At 49.9% G+C, this 16,624-nt stretch overlaps 1 protein-coding gene across 1 annotated transcript in view; it reads left to right on the top strand.

The window, feature by feature from the left end:
* The first annotated feature begins 3,722 nt into the window (after nucleotides 1-3,722).
* The window catches only part of PLEK2 (pleckstrin 2), a 27,928-nt gene continuing 15,026 nt past the window's right edge, over nucleotides 3,723-16,624 (top strand). Inside the window, exons 1-8 of the mRNA XM_064143964.1 lie at nucleotides 3,723-3,787; nucleotides 4,212-4,331; nucleotides 5,449-5,628; nucleotides 5,719-5,944; nucleotides 9,308-9,472; nucleotides 12,186-12,367; nucleotides 13,994-14,085; nucleotides 14,890-15,077. Of these exons, the coding sequence (XP_064000034.1) occupies nucleotides 5,897-5,944; nucleotides 9,308-9,472; nucleotides 12,186-12,367; nucleotides 13,994-14,085; nucleotides 14,890-15,077 (675 nt within the window). The 5' untranslated portion in view covers nucleotides 3,723-3,787; nucleotides 4,212-4,331; nucleotides 5,449-5,628; nucleotides 5,719-5,896. The remainder of the gene's footprint in view (nucleotides 3,788-4,211; nucleotides 4,332-5,448; nucleotides 5,629-5,718; nucleotides 5,945-9,307; nucleotides 9,473-12,185; nucleotides 12,368-13,993; nucleotides 14,086-14,889; nucleotides 15,078-16,624) is intronic.

Here is a 16,624-nt window from a genome sequence, read left to right as displayed (position 1 = left end):
CTCCCTGGGATAAGACACAGAGCAATGGGTGTAAGTTGCAGCACAGGAGGTTCTGCCTCAACACAAGGGGGAACTTCTTTGCTGTAAGGGTCCCAGAGCACTGGCACAGGCTGCCCAGAGAGGCTGTGGGGTCTCCTTCTCTGGAGCCTTTCCAGGCCTGTCTGGATGTGTTCCTCTGTGATCTGTGTTAGATAGTATTGTCCTGCTGTGGCCGGGGGGTTTGAGTGGATGATCTCCTTGGGTGCCTTCCAGCCCCTAACATCCTGGGATCCTGTGGTCCTGAGGAAAAGAGCTCGCTTGGCTCTTCAGCAAGGGCTGGTTATGGTGTAACACTGAGATCACTGTCTGCGCAAGAGCCCCCTGCAAGCTTCTACCTGTCCTTGCTAGCATGAAATTACCTCACCCACCTTGTTAGAAATTGCCTGCAGTAACAAGCTGAACAATGTGAAGTCAAGCCCCAAATACCAGGAGATGGAACACTGTATTCCTGGAGGTGCTTATGTAAAGAGTGTCTTGCCCAGCAACAACGTCTCGTGCATCCAGACTCAAGTTCCCTTCTCTGTTCTCAGGTTTGATTCTGATGGACAGAACATTGTGAGCTGAATGTTTGTTTGCTCCCTGCTGCCTGCATCAGTGTTTTTTTCCCCCACGATTCTGCTGAATACAACTTCTGTTTATATCTCTTCATACACAGAGATTCTGTTTTAAGTTGATTTCTGGTTTGAGTGCCACAATAACATTTTAAACCCACAGAGATTTCTGTTGATCTCTTTGCATGTACTACATAACCTATGGCAAAAAAAAAAAACTACCCCACCAAAGCCTCTTTCAGGTGTTCTGTTAAACTTACTCTGCTTTAGGTGGACTGGAGGACAACCACAACTGGAGTATGCAGCTGGGTGCCTCCTGGCTTCCAGAAGTGGCAAGGGAGTGCAGCAGGAGCTTCAGAGGTAAGTGCCTATGTGCCAGCGGCTTCCTCTTCATGCAACCATCCCATTTCCTAACTTCCAAGCACCGTTCAGTCACTCATAGTATTTGCCCAGATCTCTGCAGGACTCTTCTCTGGGTGATCTCCAGTGCCACTGTCCATTTTGAATCCTACACTAGTAGGTATGAGAATGCTATGAAGATAAAATGTACTTGGTTTTCTTTTTCCTCAGTGTCGTGGTTTGGAAGTTGTTCCTGCCCCCAGGTTCACCCCTCAGTTCAAGAAAGTTGTTGAGGTACTTGAACATGTCCAGAGAAGGGCAGCAAGGCTGGAGAGGGTGCTGGAGCACAGCCCTGTGAGGAGAGGCTGAGGGAGCTGGGGTTGGCCCTATCTAAACAAAGTCCTTACATATGTGGCCAGTAGGACCAGGGAGGTTCTTCTCAGCACTGCTCAGGCCACACCTTGAGTGCTGTGTCCAGTTTTGGGGCCCTCAATTCAAGAGAGATGTTGAGGTGCTGGAAGGTGTCCAGAGGAGGGCAGCAAGGCTGGGGAGGGACCTGGAGCACAGCCCTGTGAGGAGAGGCTGAGGGAGCTGGGGGTGTGCAGCCTGCAGGAGAGCAGGCTCAGGGCAGAGCTCATTGCTGTCTACAACTACCTGAAGGGAGGCTGTAGCCAGGTGGGATTGGGCTCTGCTGCCAGAAGACGAGGGCAAAGCCTCAAGCTGCTCCAGAACAGGTTCAAGCTGGATGTTAGGAAGAAGTTCTTCACAGCAAGAGTGATTAGCATTGGAATGGCTCACAGCCCTGTGAGGAGAGGCTAAGCAAGCTGGGGATGTGCAGCTGGGAGAAGAGAAGGCTCAGGGGAGGCCTCATTGCTCTCTACACCTACCTGAAAGAAGCTGGAAGAATTTTTTTCCCTGTGAGGATGACAGACCACTGGAAGAGGCTGCCCAAGGTGGGTTGTGGAGTCTCCCTCCCTGGAGATATTCCAGAACCATCTGGATGCATTCCAGTGTGATCTGCTCTGGGTGATCCTGCTCTGGCAGGGGGCCTGGACCAGATGAGCTTTGGAGGTCCCTTCCAGCCCCTGACATTCTGTGATTCTATGATTCTATATTTACAACTATATACAAGTTAGAAATAATACAGGAATTCCAACTGCCTCCCAAGCAGCCAGACTGCCCAGGAGGGCTCCCAACCAACTCCCTTCCACCTCACCCCTTGTCTCAGAAGTAACCAGATAAATCTCTGAATAGCTCACATGATAAAACTGCAGAGTTCTGAGGTGAGATGTGCAATAGGCTTCCCAGAGAGGTCGTGGAGTCTCCTTGTCTGGAGACTTTCAAGGCCTGACTGGAGGTGTTCCTCTGTGATCTGCGTTAGAAAGTATTGTCCTGCTCTGACAGGGGGTTTGGAGCCTTCCAACTCCTAATATCCTGTGATCCTGTGTGATGTCAAAAGCCAACAAGGAGTTATAAGGACATGATCAAATCAGGTTACATAGGTTTCATGCAGAGGAGTTAAGGCAAAATGCAACCAGTCACACAGACCAAAGCAGAAGTAGTGACAAGTGAGTGCTTTATCTTACGTTTTGACTATGTCCCACTTAGTGCCATGATCTAGTTGATTGGATAGGGCTGGCTGATAGGTTGGACTGAATGAGCTTGGAGACACTTGGACGTGCTGGAGTGTGTCCAGAGCAGGGCCAGGAGGATGCTCAGAGGGCTGCAGCAGCTCTGCTGTGAGCACAGACTGAAAGAGTTGGGGCTGTGCAGGCTGCAGAAGAGGAGGCTCCCAGGTGACCTTCTTGTGGCCTTCCAGTATGTCCCAGGTTGAGGCTGTAGGGTTAAGCTTTTTTCTGGGGACTAGAAGATTGTTATTCAATGCCATCACTCTGCTACCTCTTCATACACTCACAACAAGGTGAGTTCACTCTCCTTTCCCCTCCTCCTGCCCTGTGTGTGTGGCAGGAGCCACTTGATCAGGAACATGCAAGCAGTAGGGCTCTTGGGTGGCAGAGGCGATGGGGGGGGGGAGGGACTGGAGCACCGGGGAGTGTGGATTTAGGTTTTTGGGGATGGAGGAAACTTCAAGGGGGGTTGCCATGGTAATTGCTTTGTAATGTCTATCGCTGTGTTCTCTCTCTCTAAATACAATTCTGTGTTTTCTCTCCAATTTGATTTGAGAGTTTAATCTCTGTCAGCTCTCTTTAAAAAACTACGACACAGGATCTGAAGGATCTGAAGGGGAGAAGAGAAGGCTCCCAGGTAAGCATCTCGTGGCCTTCCAGTATCTGAAAGGGGCCTACAAAAAGGCTGGGGAGAGACTTTTTAGGCTCTCAGGGAGTGAGAGGACTGGGGGGAATGGAGCAAAGCTGGAGGTGGGGAGATTCAGGCTGGAGGTGAGGAGGAAGTTGTTGAGCATGAGAGTGGTGAGAGGCTGGAATGGGTTTCCCAGGGAGGTGGTTGAGGCCCCATGGCTGGAGATATTCAAGGCCAGGCTGTGTGAGGCTGTGTGCAGCCTGCTCTAGGGTAGGGTGTCCCTGGGCATGGCAGGGGGCTTGGAACTGGCTGATCCTTGTGGTCCCTTCCAACTCTGACTGATTCTGTGATTTTATTATTTCTTCCAACCTGGTTTATTCTATGATTCTCAGCAGAACAAATGGGTGATACAGACATCACTATTACTTTCTTTTCACAGCCAATGGTCTTATTTTGCTCATCAAAATATTCTGATTGGCCTCACACCAGCACACTCAGTGAAAGTGTGAAAGGTAATCTGACCTGGTGTGCAAAGACCAAGAGATTCTTGAGGAGTGACTTCGTCTTGCTGAACTCTGGACTTCCTTACATAGCAACCAGTGGGTTTGTTTATTTGTTGTGCTCCATGTCATGTTTCTTATCACAGTCCCTAGCTCTGCCCCACAGAGAACCAGAGAATGGTTTAGGCTGCAAGGGACCTCAAGGCTCGGCCAGTTCCAACCCCCCAACATAGGCAGGGACATCTCCCACTAGAACAGGTCACTTGAGGCCTCATCCAACCTGGCTTTGAGCATCTCCAGGGAGGTTGTGGAGCACAGAAGCACAGAATGTGATCACATTCTGTGCTTCTGTGCTCCACAACCTCTCTGGGCAACCTGTGCCAGGGTCTCACCACCCTCACTGGAAAGAACTTCTTCCATCACCTTATTTTTGGTACAAGTCAGTGAATGCTAAGAGGACAGCAGACTATTATTTCTCAACAGCAGCACTGCCTGAAGGACTAACACTGCTTTATTTCACCAGGGCAAGAGTTGATGAACGTATTTATCATGGCCAAGGGCTCCAGAAATGCAATGAAGATCAGAGCTGGTGTTTAGACACAAACAGGCACTTGGTTTTAGAGGGGCTCAGGAGTGACAAGAGGTCAGTGCATGGTGTTTGTTAATCAGATTGCACAAATCATAGAATCAACCAGGTTGGAAGAGACCCCCAAGATCATCCAGTCCAACCCAGCCCTAGCCAATCAACCAGACCATGGCACTAAATGCCCCATCCAGGCTTTGCTTGAACATCTCCAGGGACATCGACACTATCACCTTCACCACCTTGCACAAGCCCATGGTTGCTTGTGTGAGAATTTAGTGTATTAAATTGTGGATCTTGGTTTATAGAATCATAGAATCAAGCAGGTTAGAAGAGACCTCCAAGCTCAGCCAGTCCAACCTAACACCCAGTCCTATCCAGTCAACCAGACCATGGCACTAAGTGCCTCATCCAGGCTTTGCTTCAACACCTCCATGGATGGTGACTCCACCACCTCCCTGGGCAGCCCATTCCAATGCCAATCACTCTCTATGCCAACAGCTTCCTCCTAACATCCAGCCTATGTCAAAACTGGTTTTATTCCTTAAAGTGTCTCAGCAGTCAGTCTGTGTTCCGTTTCTAAGCAGTTAAGAGGGTTTCTCTTCCTTTCGGTCTGCTTTTAGATCACAACTAAGGACATTGATAGCATACCAGGAATTACAAAGATCAAAGGTCAAAAAAGTCTGGAGTCACTAAAAATAGAGTGCTTGGTGGCTTCTACAGTAAAATGCAATTTTAGATTTTTGGAATAGAATCATAGAAAGTCAGGGGCTGAAAGAGACCTCCAAAGCTCATCCACTCCAAGCCCCCTGCCACAGCAGGATCTCCTAGACCAGATCACACAGGAACACATCCAGGCAACTCTTGAATATCTCCAGAGAGGGAGACTCTGCAAGCCCCCTGGGCAGCCTGTTCCAGTGCTCTGTCACCCTCACAGGGTAAAAAATTGCTCTTCATGTCTACATGAAACTTCCTCTGCCTCAGCTTCCACGCATTGCCCCTTGTGCTGGCACTGGGCATCACCCAGCAGAGCCTGGCTCCAGCCTCCTGGCACAAACATATTGTTTTTTAATATAAATAATTTGGGTTTAAATACATATCTATATTGTTTGATATAAAGAAATGGGTTTAAAGTTTGTGCAAGTGTCTTTGTAATCACGATATTGTTATGCTTAAGGTATGCTGACCCTTGGGACCCCAATGAGATGTGTTTACTGGATGAGAAATGTGAAGCAGTGGAGTTGATCATCCTGCAGTTTTGGAGGGCTGTGACTTCTGCCTGCCATGGAATAGCTGATTTGTGGCTGCTTTTACTGGCCGACTCCCTCAGCGCTGGTCTTGTGCTGCCCTGAATTCTGTGAGACCCTTCCTAGACTTGATGTGGTCTACTTCCCAGAGGGCAGGTAGCGCGCCAGAGCCAGCTCACTCTTTGACTTCTGTCTCACAGGTAGGAAGAGAGGAGGGGGGAAAACCCCACAGCGGGGAAGGGAGAATGCGTCACGCTGGAGGAGGAGGAGGCTAGCAAAGAAAAATGAGCTCTCTTAAATCGCGTGCAGAAGGACAGGCTGCCAGGGTGGCTCCGGCGTCTCTCGCCAGAGGCTTGGCTCTCCTCCCGGCTGGCCACGATGCAGGAGGCAGCTGGAGTGCTGAAGGAAGGCTTCCTGGTCAAGCGGGTAAGGTGTCCTGTGCGCCGTGCAGCTGTCTCTGAGCAGGGAGCGGGTAGAGCGGGGGCTGGTTGCAAGGCAGCCAGATGGGCGCTGGGTCCGAGGGGCTCCAGCCCGCTGCTGCGAGAGGAGCTCCTCCAGCTCTGCGCAGCTGTCTGCTGCGGGAGCTGCGCCAGCCGCAGCCTTCTGCTGCGCTCCCTCCAGTTTCCTTGCGCTGTGTTCTACCCGAGCAAAGTGAATCAGCTCTCAGAGTCACTCAGGTATCAGAAGCCAATGACTATGTCTGCACCTAGGGCACACCTCTGCAAAGGCTGCATGAAAAGCTGCCTGGCAAACGGCTGCAGGGCAGCAGTGTATGCGGCCGTGGGAGCACGGAGAAAGGGGGGGGATGCTCTGGTTGTATCTTAAGGTAGTTTGTCACTTCTTTAGTGACCAGCTAAGGAGGATTTTTTTCCCTGTGAGAGTGACAGAAGACTGGAACAGGCTGCCCAGGGGAGTTGTGGAGATACTCAGATCCCGCCTGGATGCGTTCCTGTGTGATCTGCTATAGGAGATCCTGCTCTGGCAGGAGGGTCGGACTGGATGAGCTTTCGAGGTCCCTTCCAGCCCCTGACATTCTGTGATTCTATGAGTTCCCACTTGGTACGAGGATGGACAACAGGCTACCTTTTTGAAGGGGATCGGGGCACTGCAAACATAGAAATGTGTTTGGAATCATTTCTTTCCGCATCTCTTAAATGGATTAAGGATTTTAGCCAAAAACGTGGAGAAAAGAGCTGAAAGATGACGTCACACAGATTTCAGCCTTTCCAACACTACTCTCTGTAGGACTAAGCTAGTTATGGCTGGGGCACAAGAGGGCAAATTAGCTGCTTTGAGTACCAAGATCCTGTCTCAATGACTAATCCGGTCCTTGATTGCACACAGACGACGTGACTCAAAGGTTCGTTCAGATCTTTGCCCCACCCTTGGAAAATGCTTTTCTAGGGTACGTGGCAGTGCTTCTGGCGCCAGCGGGCAGGTAATCTTGGTCAGGAGCTCTCCTGGCAGGGCACCTGGCTAGCCTGCCAGCTGCCAGCTGCGCCAAGCCCTGATCTGCACGGAAGGGCTATGTGGTCCACGCTGCTCCTCCTCCTCCTCCCTTCTGCAGCAAGGGCAGAGCAGTCTCTGCTTCTGCTCTCCACTCTGGGCTACAGTTCTATTTTGTGGCTCTTAATTACTTGAGTACTGAATTAAAGATAGGAAGAGGAGATACCATGTGAGTGAGAGGACTAGGTTAGCAGCAGCAAACTGAGCTGTTCATAGAATCAGCCAGGTTGGAAGAGACCTCCACGATCATCCAGTCCAATCTATCACCCAACATGCCAGCACATCACATAGAAACTCAGTTTGATAGGAAGGAGACCACAAAGAAGACGACTAAAAGGAACCAAAGGAGATGAGAGCAGGAATCCAGAGGGGGGGAAAAAAGAAATAATGAGGAAGGAGTGGGATCAGGTAAAAAAAAAAATTAGAAGAGCAGAAGCAAAGAGCTTACCCAAATGCACTGTGGCTGAGTTATATAAGTGTGTTGCATTGTAAATACAAAGTTCATGTGTGGGAGTCAGGTAAAGAAAAAGGGTAAGGCAAGCTCCTGAAAAAGAGGAAGGCTTCAAGGAGGATAGAAAAGAGCCATAGCAAAGAACTACTCTCAGGAAAAAAGTGGCCAAGGGACCTTGCAACAGGTCAAAGGAAAAGACAGAAGAAAGCAAAGGGGAGGAGAGAACAAACCCCAGTCAGATGAATTCTATTTAATGTAAGATAGAAGGTATTAGGCATAATGTGCCCTGGATTTTAGAGGCTCATTACCCCACCTTTGCCTGGCAGTTGCTGTTTTTTCCCTTTACTCGTAGAGGATTAATGAGCTTTGCTTCTTGCCACAACTGGACCTCACATGTTCCTTTCTTGCTATGCCTGCCATTGCCCAGGTGTCAGAGCTTCTTCTGCCCAGTGCTTTGCCTGCTGGCTGTGGTTCTCCATCACCTGTGGAACTGCAAGTTAGCTCCACACATGGTGAAGCTGGACCTGCTGTTGTCAGACAGGACTGAGCTTGTCATGGCCAGCCCTCACTGGCTTTGCTCTCCTGTTCAGCTGGACTAAACAGAGCCAGGGGCTGTTTACAGAGGGGAAAGAATAGGTTTTATCTGTTTTCTAGTATAACCAAGGAGGCAATCAGCAGCAGCTTTAGCTCAGTCTTTTTGCCATTAAAAAGCACATTTGCTCTACAGGAAGCAGTAGCACAGGGAATGTTTTAGCCCAGGAGATTGGAGGCAGGTAGGAGAGAACAAATCACTCATTAACAGCAGGAGTGGATGTAAGGAAATTCAGTTCACCCAGCAAAGCACCCTAAAAACCATTTGGCACCTACAGCCACATCAAAATAGAAGATAACAAAGCACATTAGACACCATACCATACACACATCAACACAAGAAGAGAACACAGCACCTTAGACACCGTACAGGGTCAGCAGAGAGGCTGAGGGAGCTGGGGGTGTGCAGCCTGGAGGAAAGGAGGCTCAGGGCAGAGCTCATTGCTGTTTACAACTACCTGACAGGAGGCTGTAGCCACGGGGATTGGTCTCTTCTGCCAGGCAACCAACAACAGAACAAGGGGACACAGTCTCAAGGTGTGCCAGGGAAGGTCTAGGCTGGATGTTAGGAGGAAGTTGTTGTCAGAGAGAGTGATTGGCATTGGAATGGGCTGCCCAGGGAGGTGGTGGAGTTGCCATGCCTGGAGGTGTTCAAGAGAAGACTGGATCATAGACTCAGTCAGGGTTGGAAGGGACCACAAGGATCATCTAGTTCCAGCCCTGTTCACGGGCAGGGGCACCCATCAGACCAGAGCCTGATGGGGCACCTAGTGCCATGCTCTTGTTGATTGACTAGGGCTGGGTGGTAGGTTGGTCTGGATGAGCTTGGAGGTCTCTTCCAACCTGATTGATTCTATGATTCCATGATCTCAGAGTCCACAAATGTTTTGGCTATAGCCCTGCTCTTGCTGAGTACTGTCAGCAGGCAGATGAGCACCTGACTGACAGCTCTTTCAGACAATCCATGTGAGGTTTTGCAAGGAACTGCTCTTGCCCACAAAGATGCCCCTGACAAAGACAGAGCAAAGCACCTTTCAATTGCTCCATGACCTTACAATGATGGAGCTGTGCTATTTTGTTGCTAGAAATGTGTATTTCAGGGGGAATAGGACTCATGATTACTTCTTGACTTTCTTTCTATACAGTTTCCTATTGGTTTATGATATCTTCACACCCACACACACAAAAAGTGACCCCTTCTGAGTGGTTGTGCTGAAGTTTGTGTTTTTCTTCCCCTTTAGGGCCATATTGTTCGTAACTGGAAAGTGAGATGGTTCGTTCTGCTGCAGGATAAGCTGCTCTACTACAAAATTGAAGGAGGCAAGAAGGAGCCTTCTCCAAAGGGCAGGATACTTTTGGATGGCTGCACTATTACTTGTCCATGCCTGGAATATGAGAACAGACCGGTATGACTAGAAAGAAGTGTATCCCTTCTCAGTGACACTCACTTTCTGACCTCTTCCTTGGCATTTCCTCTCCTCCTGACTTCTTTCATTATGGCAACCATGTCACTGGGATGTTTCCTCTCATCCAGAAGCAAGGTGCTGTTAGCAGTGTGACCAGGGCAAGCAATGGAATCTCTCATTGTGTCTTTGTTGTTCCCTGTGCCCAAAGTTGAGTCCCAGTCATAACAAAACAAACAAACAAACCAAAATGAAACCCCAAAGCAACCAAACCAACCAAAACCCCAAACAAAAACCAAACCAAACAAAAATCCAAGTGAACCCCCAAAACCAACCCACCAAACCCCCAAAAACCCAAATGAACCCCAAAACCAACCAACCAAAACCCCCAAAACCAAACCAAACAAAAGCCCAAATGAACCCCCAAAATAAACCAATCAAACAAAACCCCAAACAAAAATCAACCCAAACAAACCCCCAAATGAACACCCAAAACAAACCAACCAAAACCCCAAACCAAACAAACAAAAACCCAAATGAATCCCAAAACCCAAACCAAACAGAAGCCCAAATGAACACCCAAAACAACCCAATCACTCAAAACCCCAAACAAAAATCAACCCAAACAAACCCCCAAATGAACACCCAAAACAAACCAACCAAAACCCCAAACCAAACAAACAAAAACCCAAATGAATCCCAAAACCCAAACCAAACAGAAGCCCAAATGAACACCCAAAACAACCCAATCACTCAAAACCCCAAACAAAAATCAACCCAAACAAACCCCCAAATGAACACCCAAAACAAACCAACCAAAACCCCAAACCAAACAAACAAAAACCCAAATGAATCCCAAAACCCAAACCAAACAGAAGCCCAAATGAACACCCAAAACAACCCAATCACTCAAAACCCCAAACAAAAATCAACCCAAACGAACCCCCAAATGAACACCCAAAACAAACCAAGCAAACAAACAAAACTCCAAACAAAAACCAAACCAAACAAAAACCTAAATGAACCCCCAAAACAAACCACCCAATCAACCAACAAACCAAAATCCCAAACAGAAAAACAAACCAACCAAGCTAAACAAAAAGGAACCACATCCTAACACACACAGTGGGAAGAATAAATGTAATGCATCAGCCCAACAGGGTGTGAAGAGAGGACGTGGACAGCTCAATGAAATCTGAGGAGAAAGGGAGAAAAGAAAATTCCAGACCTGTCTGCCTGACCTCAGTGCCAGGCAAGGTCATGGAATAGGTGATCTTGAGTGCCATCACAAAGCACCTGCAGGATGGCCAAAGGATCAGGCCCAGCCAGCATGGGTTTAGGAAGGGCAGGTCCTGCCTGACCAATCTGACCTCTTTCTATGATCAGGTTCCTGCCTGGTGAATGTGGGGCAGGCTGTGGATGGAGTCTACCTGGACTACAGCAAAGCCTTTGACATTGTCTGCCACAACAGGCTCCTGGCACAGCTGGCAGCTCATGGCTTAGACAGATTCAGGGACAGATGTGTCAAGAACTGGCTGGATGGTTGGGCCCAGAGAGTGGTGATGAATGGTGCCACATCCAGCTGGCAGCTGTCACTAGTGGTGTGCCCCAGGGATCAGTGTTGGGCCCAGTCCTTGCTAGGCTGGATGGGTGGGCAGAGGTCAATAGGATGAGAATTAACAAGGCTAAATGTTGGGTTCTATACAACAGCCCCAAGCAGCGTTACAGGCTGGGGACAGAGTGGCTGAGAGCAGCCAGGCAGAAGTGGATCTAGGGATGCTGGTAGAGAGTAGCTGAACGTGAGCCAGCAGTGTGTGCCCAGGTAGGCAGCAGAGCCAAAGGCATCCTGGCCTGTATCAGGAGCAGTGTGGCCAGCAGGACAAGGGAGGTTATTCTGCCCCTGTGCTCAGCATTGCTCAGGCCACTCCTTGAGTGCTGTGTCCAGTTCTGGGCTCCTCAATTCAAAAGAGATGTTGAGGTGCTGGAAGGTGTTTGGAGAAGGGCAGCAAGGCTGGGGAGGGGCCTGGAGCACAGCCCTGTGAGGAGAGGCTGAGGGAGCTGGGGGTGTGCAGCCTGGAGAAGAGGAGGCTCAGGAGTGACCTCACTGCTGTCTACAGCTCCCTGAAGGGAGGCTGTAGCCAGGTGGGGTTGGGCTCTGCTTCCAGGCAACCAGCAATAGAACAAGGGGACACAGTCTCAAGCTGTGCTGGGGAGGTCTAGGCTGGATGTTAGGAGGAAGTTGTTGTCAGAGAGAGTGATTGGCATTGGAATGGGCTGCCCAGGGAGGTGGTGGAGTCGCCGTGCCTGGAGGTGTTGAAGCAAAGCCTGGATGAGGCACTTAGTGCCATGGTCTGGTTGATTGGCCAGGGCTGGGTGCTGGGTTGGACTGGATGATCTTGGAGGTCTCTTCCAACCTGGGTGATTCTATGATTCTGTATTCAGCAGCACTCTCTTCCATAAACCCCTACCCAGCTATTCTGCTGTCTTTTCACTTCCCCAAGCTCCATGTGTACAAACCATGCCTGGAACTGACAGAGCTGAAAATCCAGGAATGTGAGGTAGAGGAAAGCAAAAACCTGAGTCGTGTCCCTCATCCTTCTGCACAAGCATTGCTCTGTACTGCTCAGACTTCTTTGTGTAGCTTAAACCAGCGCTAATAGAATCGAAATGTGAGTGGAGGACAACAGCTAAATGCTTTGCATTTCCTTCTCCACAGCTAGTCATCAAACTAAAGACAAAAACCAATACAGACTATTTCCTTGACTGTTGCTCCAGGGAGGAGCGAGACTCTTGGGCTTTGGACATCACTGGAGCTATTCATGCTGGTCACCCAGTGCAGGTACAAGAGCTTCACAGAAAGAAGAACTCCTTCAAGCTGCTAGAGAATATCAGCCTCCAGTAAGTGCACATGGTTTGTCCTCCTGCTATCTCTGCAAAGGAGCTGAGCAGATGGATGAGGAGGCTCAAGGGAAGGTTCTTGCTAGAGAGAGTGATTGGCATTGGAATGGGCTGCCCAAGGAGGTGGTGGAGTCACCGTCCCTGGAGGTGTTGAAGCAAAGTCTGGCTGGGGCACTTAGTGCCATGGTCTAGTGGATTGGTAGGGCTGGGTGCTAGGTTGGACTGGATGAGCTTGGAGGTCTCTTCCAACCTGGGTGATCCTGTGATTCTAAGCTACTCTCTGCACAGATTTGCTCTCATGTGGCCAGGAGCCTCTAAGCTGGCCTCTCTGCCTTAGTTTTCGTGCTGGTTTGAGGCCAGTTGGGATTTTTTTAATGAGTGAAGTTAGATGATTTGCTGTGAAAAGAAAATAACAGTGATGTCTGTATCACCCATTTGTTCTGCTGGGACGTATAGAAACAAGGACACAAACAAAGATAAGTCAGTCTCTGCCTGGCTGTCACTATATTAACCCTTCTGCCTGAACCTGCACATTCCCAGCTAATCACTCTGCTTCTAGCACCCCTTGCTGACCTTTCCAGATCACCTTGCAGGTAAGGGAGATTCTGAGATAAGGGAAGGAGTGGAAAGAAGGTGGAAGGGTGGTTGGGAGCCCCTCCTGGACACTCTGACTGCTGGGAGGGGTCTTGTATTTCTGCATTACTTTAGACTTGTCTATTACTAGATAAAGTTGTCAATATCTGCAATATATTGTACATATCTGCTTGTAAATTGTGCTAAGCTGTGAATAGAAAGCTTCATCCCTTAGCTCCTAGCTGGCTGAGTTAGTCTGGTTAATCTATCTGGGGGGCAGAGGGCAAATCCACTACAGTTTTGCACATGCTCTTACTAGGGGATGGAAATCTCTTTCTCCTCACCATCGTTCATTGAGAGTGGGGGAGCTCTGCTCAGGCTCCTCACTGCTGGCTTGAAGACCTTCCTAGCCAGCTGCAGAGGGCTCCTCAGGGAAAAGTACTGCCCCAGAAGATGTAATGTCAGGAAAAGACTGAGCAATAGCATTGCTTCTGCCATGCTGGTGGACTTTGAAAGCTGGCAGCTGGATCCTAGACTAGGATTGTTTGGGTGCCTGACATTAAACAAGAGGAGGCAAAGAGCTGATTAAGGAATGGGGGGACATGACATGAATGTCAGTCAGATTGAGAAGAGTAACGCAGGCTGATTATAGCTCAGTGTGAAGTGCTTTAAATTAAAATGGGAATGGGCCCATCAGCATGGGCTGCCCAGGGAGGTGGTGGAGTCCCTGTGGGTGTTCAAGCCTGGATGGGGCACTGAGTGCCATGGTCTGGTTGATTGGCTAGGGCTGGGTGCTAGGTTGGGCTGGATGAGCTTGGAGGTCTCTTCCAACCTGAGTGATTCTATGAGAGCTGCATAGTGAAACATTTTGTTTAGTGCTGCTATTGGGAGACTGAAGTTTTCCTGTACAATGCTTAGAACTTTTTAGGCAGTTTCTCAGCTCCTTCCCATCTTTATGCTGGTGATCATGAGGATATCCCAGACACTGACAGAAGCATCTGGAAATTTCTGCCTTTCTGTTCTACCATCACGGCCCTGTGCTCTCTTTTACAGCCACATAGTGGAGAGAATGTGTGACAGCAGCACTGGAATTAAGCTGACTCGCAACTTGGAGCAAGGCAGCAGATACAAAGAGACTTTCACAGGTACAGCCACGGCAGGAAAGAGCTTCCTCACTCCTAGCACACCATGTTGCAGAGGCAGAGGGGCTACGGAACAGCCTTCATAGTGAGATCAGTTATGGCTCAGCAGAAAGCAATGGTGCAGCCAAGCTTCCCAACACCTCTTCTATTTAGCTCTTTGGTTATGTGGGATCCCACACTTTCAGTCAGCTTTGCACCCCACCTGGAGTCCTGTGTGCAGTTCTGGAGCCCCCAACACAAGAAGGACACGGAACTGTTGGAGCCAGTCCAGAGGAGGCCACCAAGATGCTCAGAGGGCTGCAGCAGCTCTGCTGTGAGGACAGGCTGAGAGAGTTGGGGTGCTGCAGCCTGCAGAAGAGAAGGCTTCCAGGAGACCTTGGAGTGGCCTTCCAGTATCTGAAAGAGGCTAGAGGAGGGCTGGGGAGGGACTATTGACAAGGTCTTGTACTGACAGGATGAGGAGGAATGGGTTTAAAGTGGCAGAAGGGAGATTGAAACTGGATGTTAGGAAGAAGTTGTTTGCAGTGAGGGTGGTGAGACACTGGCACAGGTTGCCCAGGGAGGTGTTCAGGACCAGGTTGGATGAGGCCTTGAGCAACCTGTTCTAGTGGGAGGTGTCCCTGCCTATGATGGGGGGGACTGGAACTGGCTGAGCTTTGAGGTGCCTCCCAACCTAAACCATCCTGTGATTCACTGACAACCTCTGTGACGGTGTCAAACTTATTCATCAGCTGTGTGTCCGGAGACCATTTGTCTCCCACAGAAGAGCACACTGCCTTGGGATGAGAGCTGCCTTTCCCCCTGCAGGTTCTGCCCTCGTAGACTGGCTCATCTCCAGCAGCTTTGCCGTGTCACGGTTCGAGGCTGTCACCTTGGCGTCCATGCTGATGGAGGAGAACTTCCTCAAGCCGGTGGGAGCCCGCAGCACCGAGGCCACACGCTACAGTGACATCTCTGAGCAGTTCCTCGACGACTCCACCGCGCTCTACATGTTTGTAAGTCCTGCTGCAGCTGCCAGCAGAGGCTCCTCTGCCCCTCCTCAGGCATGGGCTTTGGGACAGGGGCAAAGAGAAGCGTGCACAGCATGCAAGGGTAGGAGAGCAAAAGCAGAAGGAGCAGTTCTAAGGTTTTGCTAGGACTAACATTGGCACTTTTTCTGGGGGCAGTGACATGGATATGGAGGGATCTATAATTACACAATGAAGAACTAACAGGGGTGTGTGTCTCTAGAGCCTTGCTGTGCCTGTGTTGGAGTTTAATCCGGTGGAGCACTATGGGAAAATGACTCTTGGTTCACCAATATGGTTAGGTGGTCAAATCCACTTTATTTCAGTGATACAGTGACTTATGTGCACTCTAGCAAGAGGCGTGCTCCACCAAGGTTGGTTACAGTCACAGGGTCCAGGGTTACTTGTAAGGCATCAATAGGTCAGCATACCATAACATAGAATCATAGAATCATAGAATCAACCAGGTTGGAAGAGACCTCCAAGATCATCCAGTCCAACCTAGCACCCAGCCCTAGCCAATCAACTAGACCATGGCACTGAGTGCCTCATCCAGTCTTTTCTTGAAGACCCCCAGGGACGGTGCCTCCACCACCTCCCTGGGCAGCCCATTCCAATGGGAAATCACTCTCTCTGTGAAGAACTTCCTCCTGACATCCAGCCTATACCTACCCTGGCACAACTTGAGACTGTGTCCCCTTGTTCTATTGCTGGTTGCCTGGGAGAAGAGGCCAACCCCCACCTGGCTACAATGCCCCTTCAGGTAGTTGTAGACAGCAACAAGATCACCCCTGAGCCTCCTCCTCTCCAGGCTAAACAGGCCCAGCTCCCTCAACCTCTCCTCATAGGATTTGTGTTCCAGGCCCCTCACCAGCTTTGTTGCCCTTCTCTGGACATGTTCCAGCACCTCAACATCTTTCTTGAATTGAGGGGCCCAGAACTGGACACAGGACTCAAGGTGTGGCCTGACCAGTGCTGAGTACAGGGGAAGAATAACCTCCCTTGTCCTACTGGCCACACTGTTCCTGATGCAGGCCAGGATGCCATTGGCTCTCTTGGCCACCTGGGCACACTGCTGGCTCATCTTCAGCCTACTATCTATCAGTACCCCCAGGTCCCTTTCCTCCTGGCTGCTCTCAGCCACTCTGTCCCCAGGCTGTAGCGCTGCTTGGGGTTGTTGTGGCCAAAGTGTAGAACCCTACACTTGGCCTTGTTAAATCTCATCCCATTGGCCTCTGCCCACCCATCCAGCCTGTCCAGGTCCCTCTGCAGGGCTCTCCTACCTTCCAACAGATCAACACCTGCTCCTAGCTTGGTGTCATCTGCAAACTTACTGATGCTGGACTCAATTCCCTCGTCCAGATCATCATTCTAAGGGTCAGCCTCTGGGGCTGGCTAAACTCTGCCCACCTGCAGCTGCACTCCACCCCCTGCAGCTGCATGTGGGGGGAAGCTCCCTGTGTCTGATGTCTAGTTCCCAGGATGGATTCAAGATCTTTCCAGCACGGGTTGCTCATGTTTATCAATTCTATGTG

This window comes from Pogoniulus pusillus, chromosome 1 (genome assembly GCF_015220805.1).
Source record: "Pogoniulus pusillus isolate bPogPus1 chromosome 1, bPogPus1.pri, whole genome shotgun sequence".
In the NCBI taxonomy this organism is placed as follows: Eukaryota; Metazoa; Chordata; class Aves; order Piciformes; family Lybiidae; genus Pogoniulus; species Pogoniulus pusillus.
This window is presented reverse-complemented; position numbering and strand designations above follow the sequence as displayed.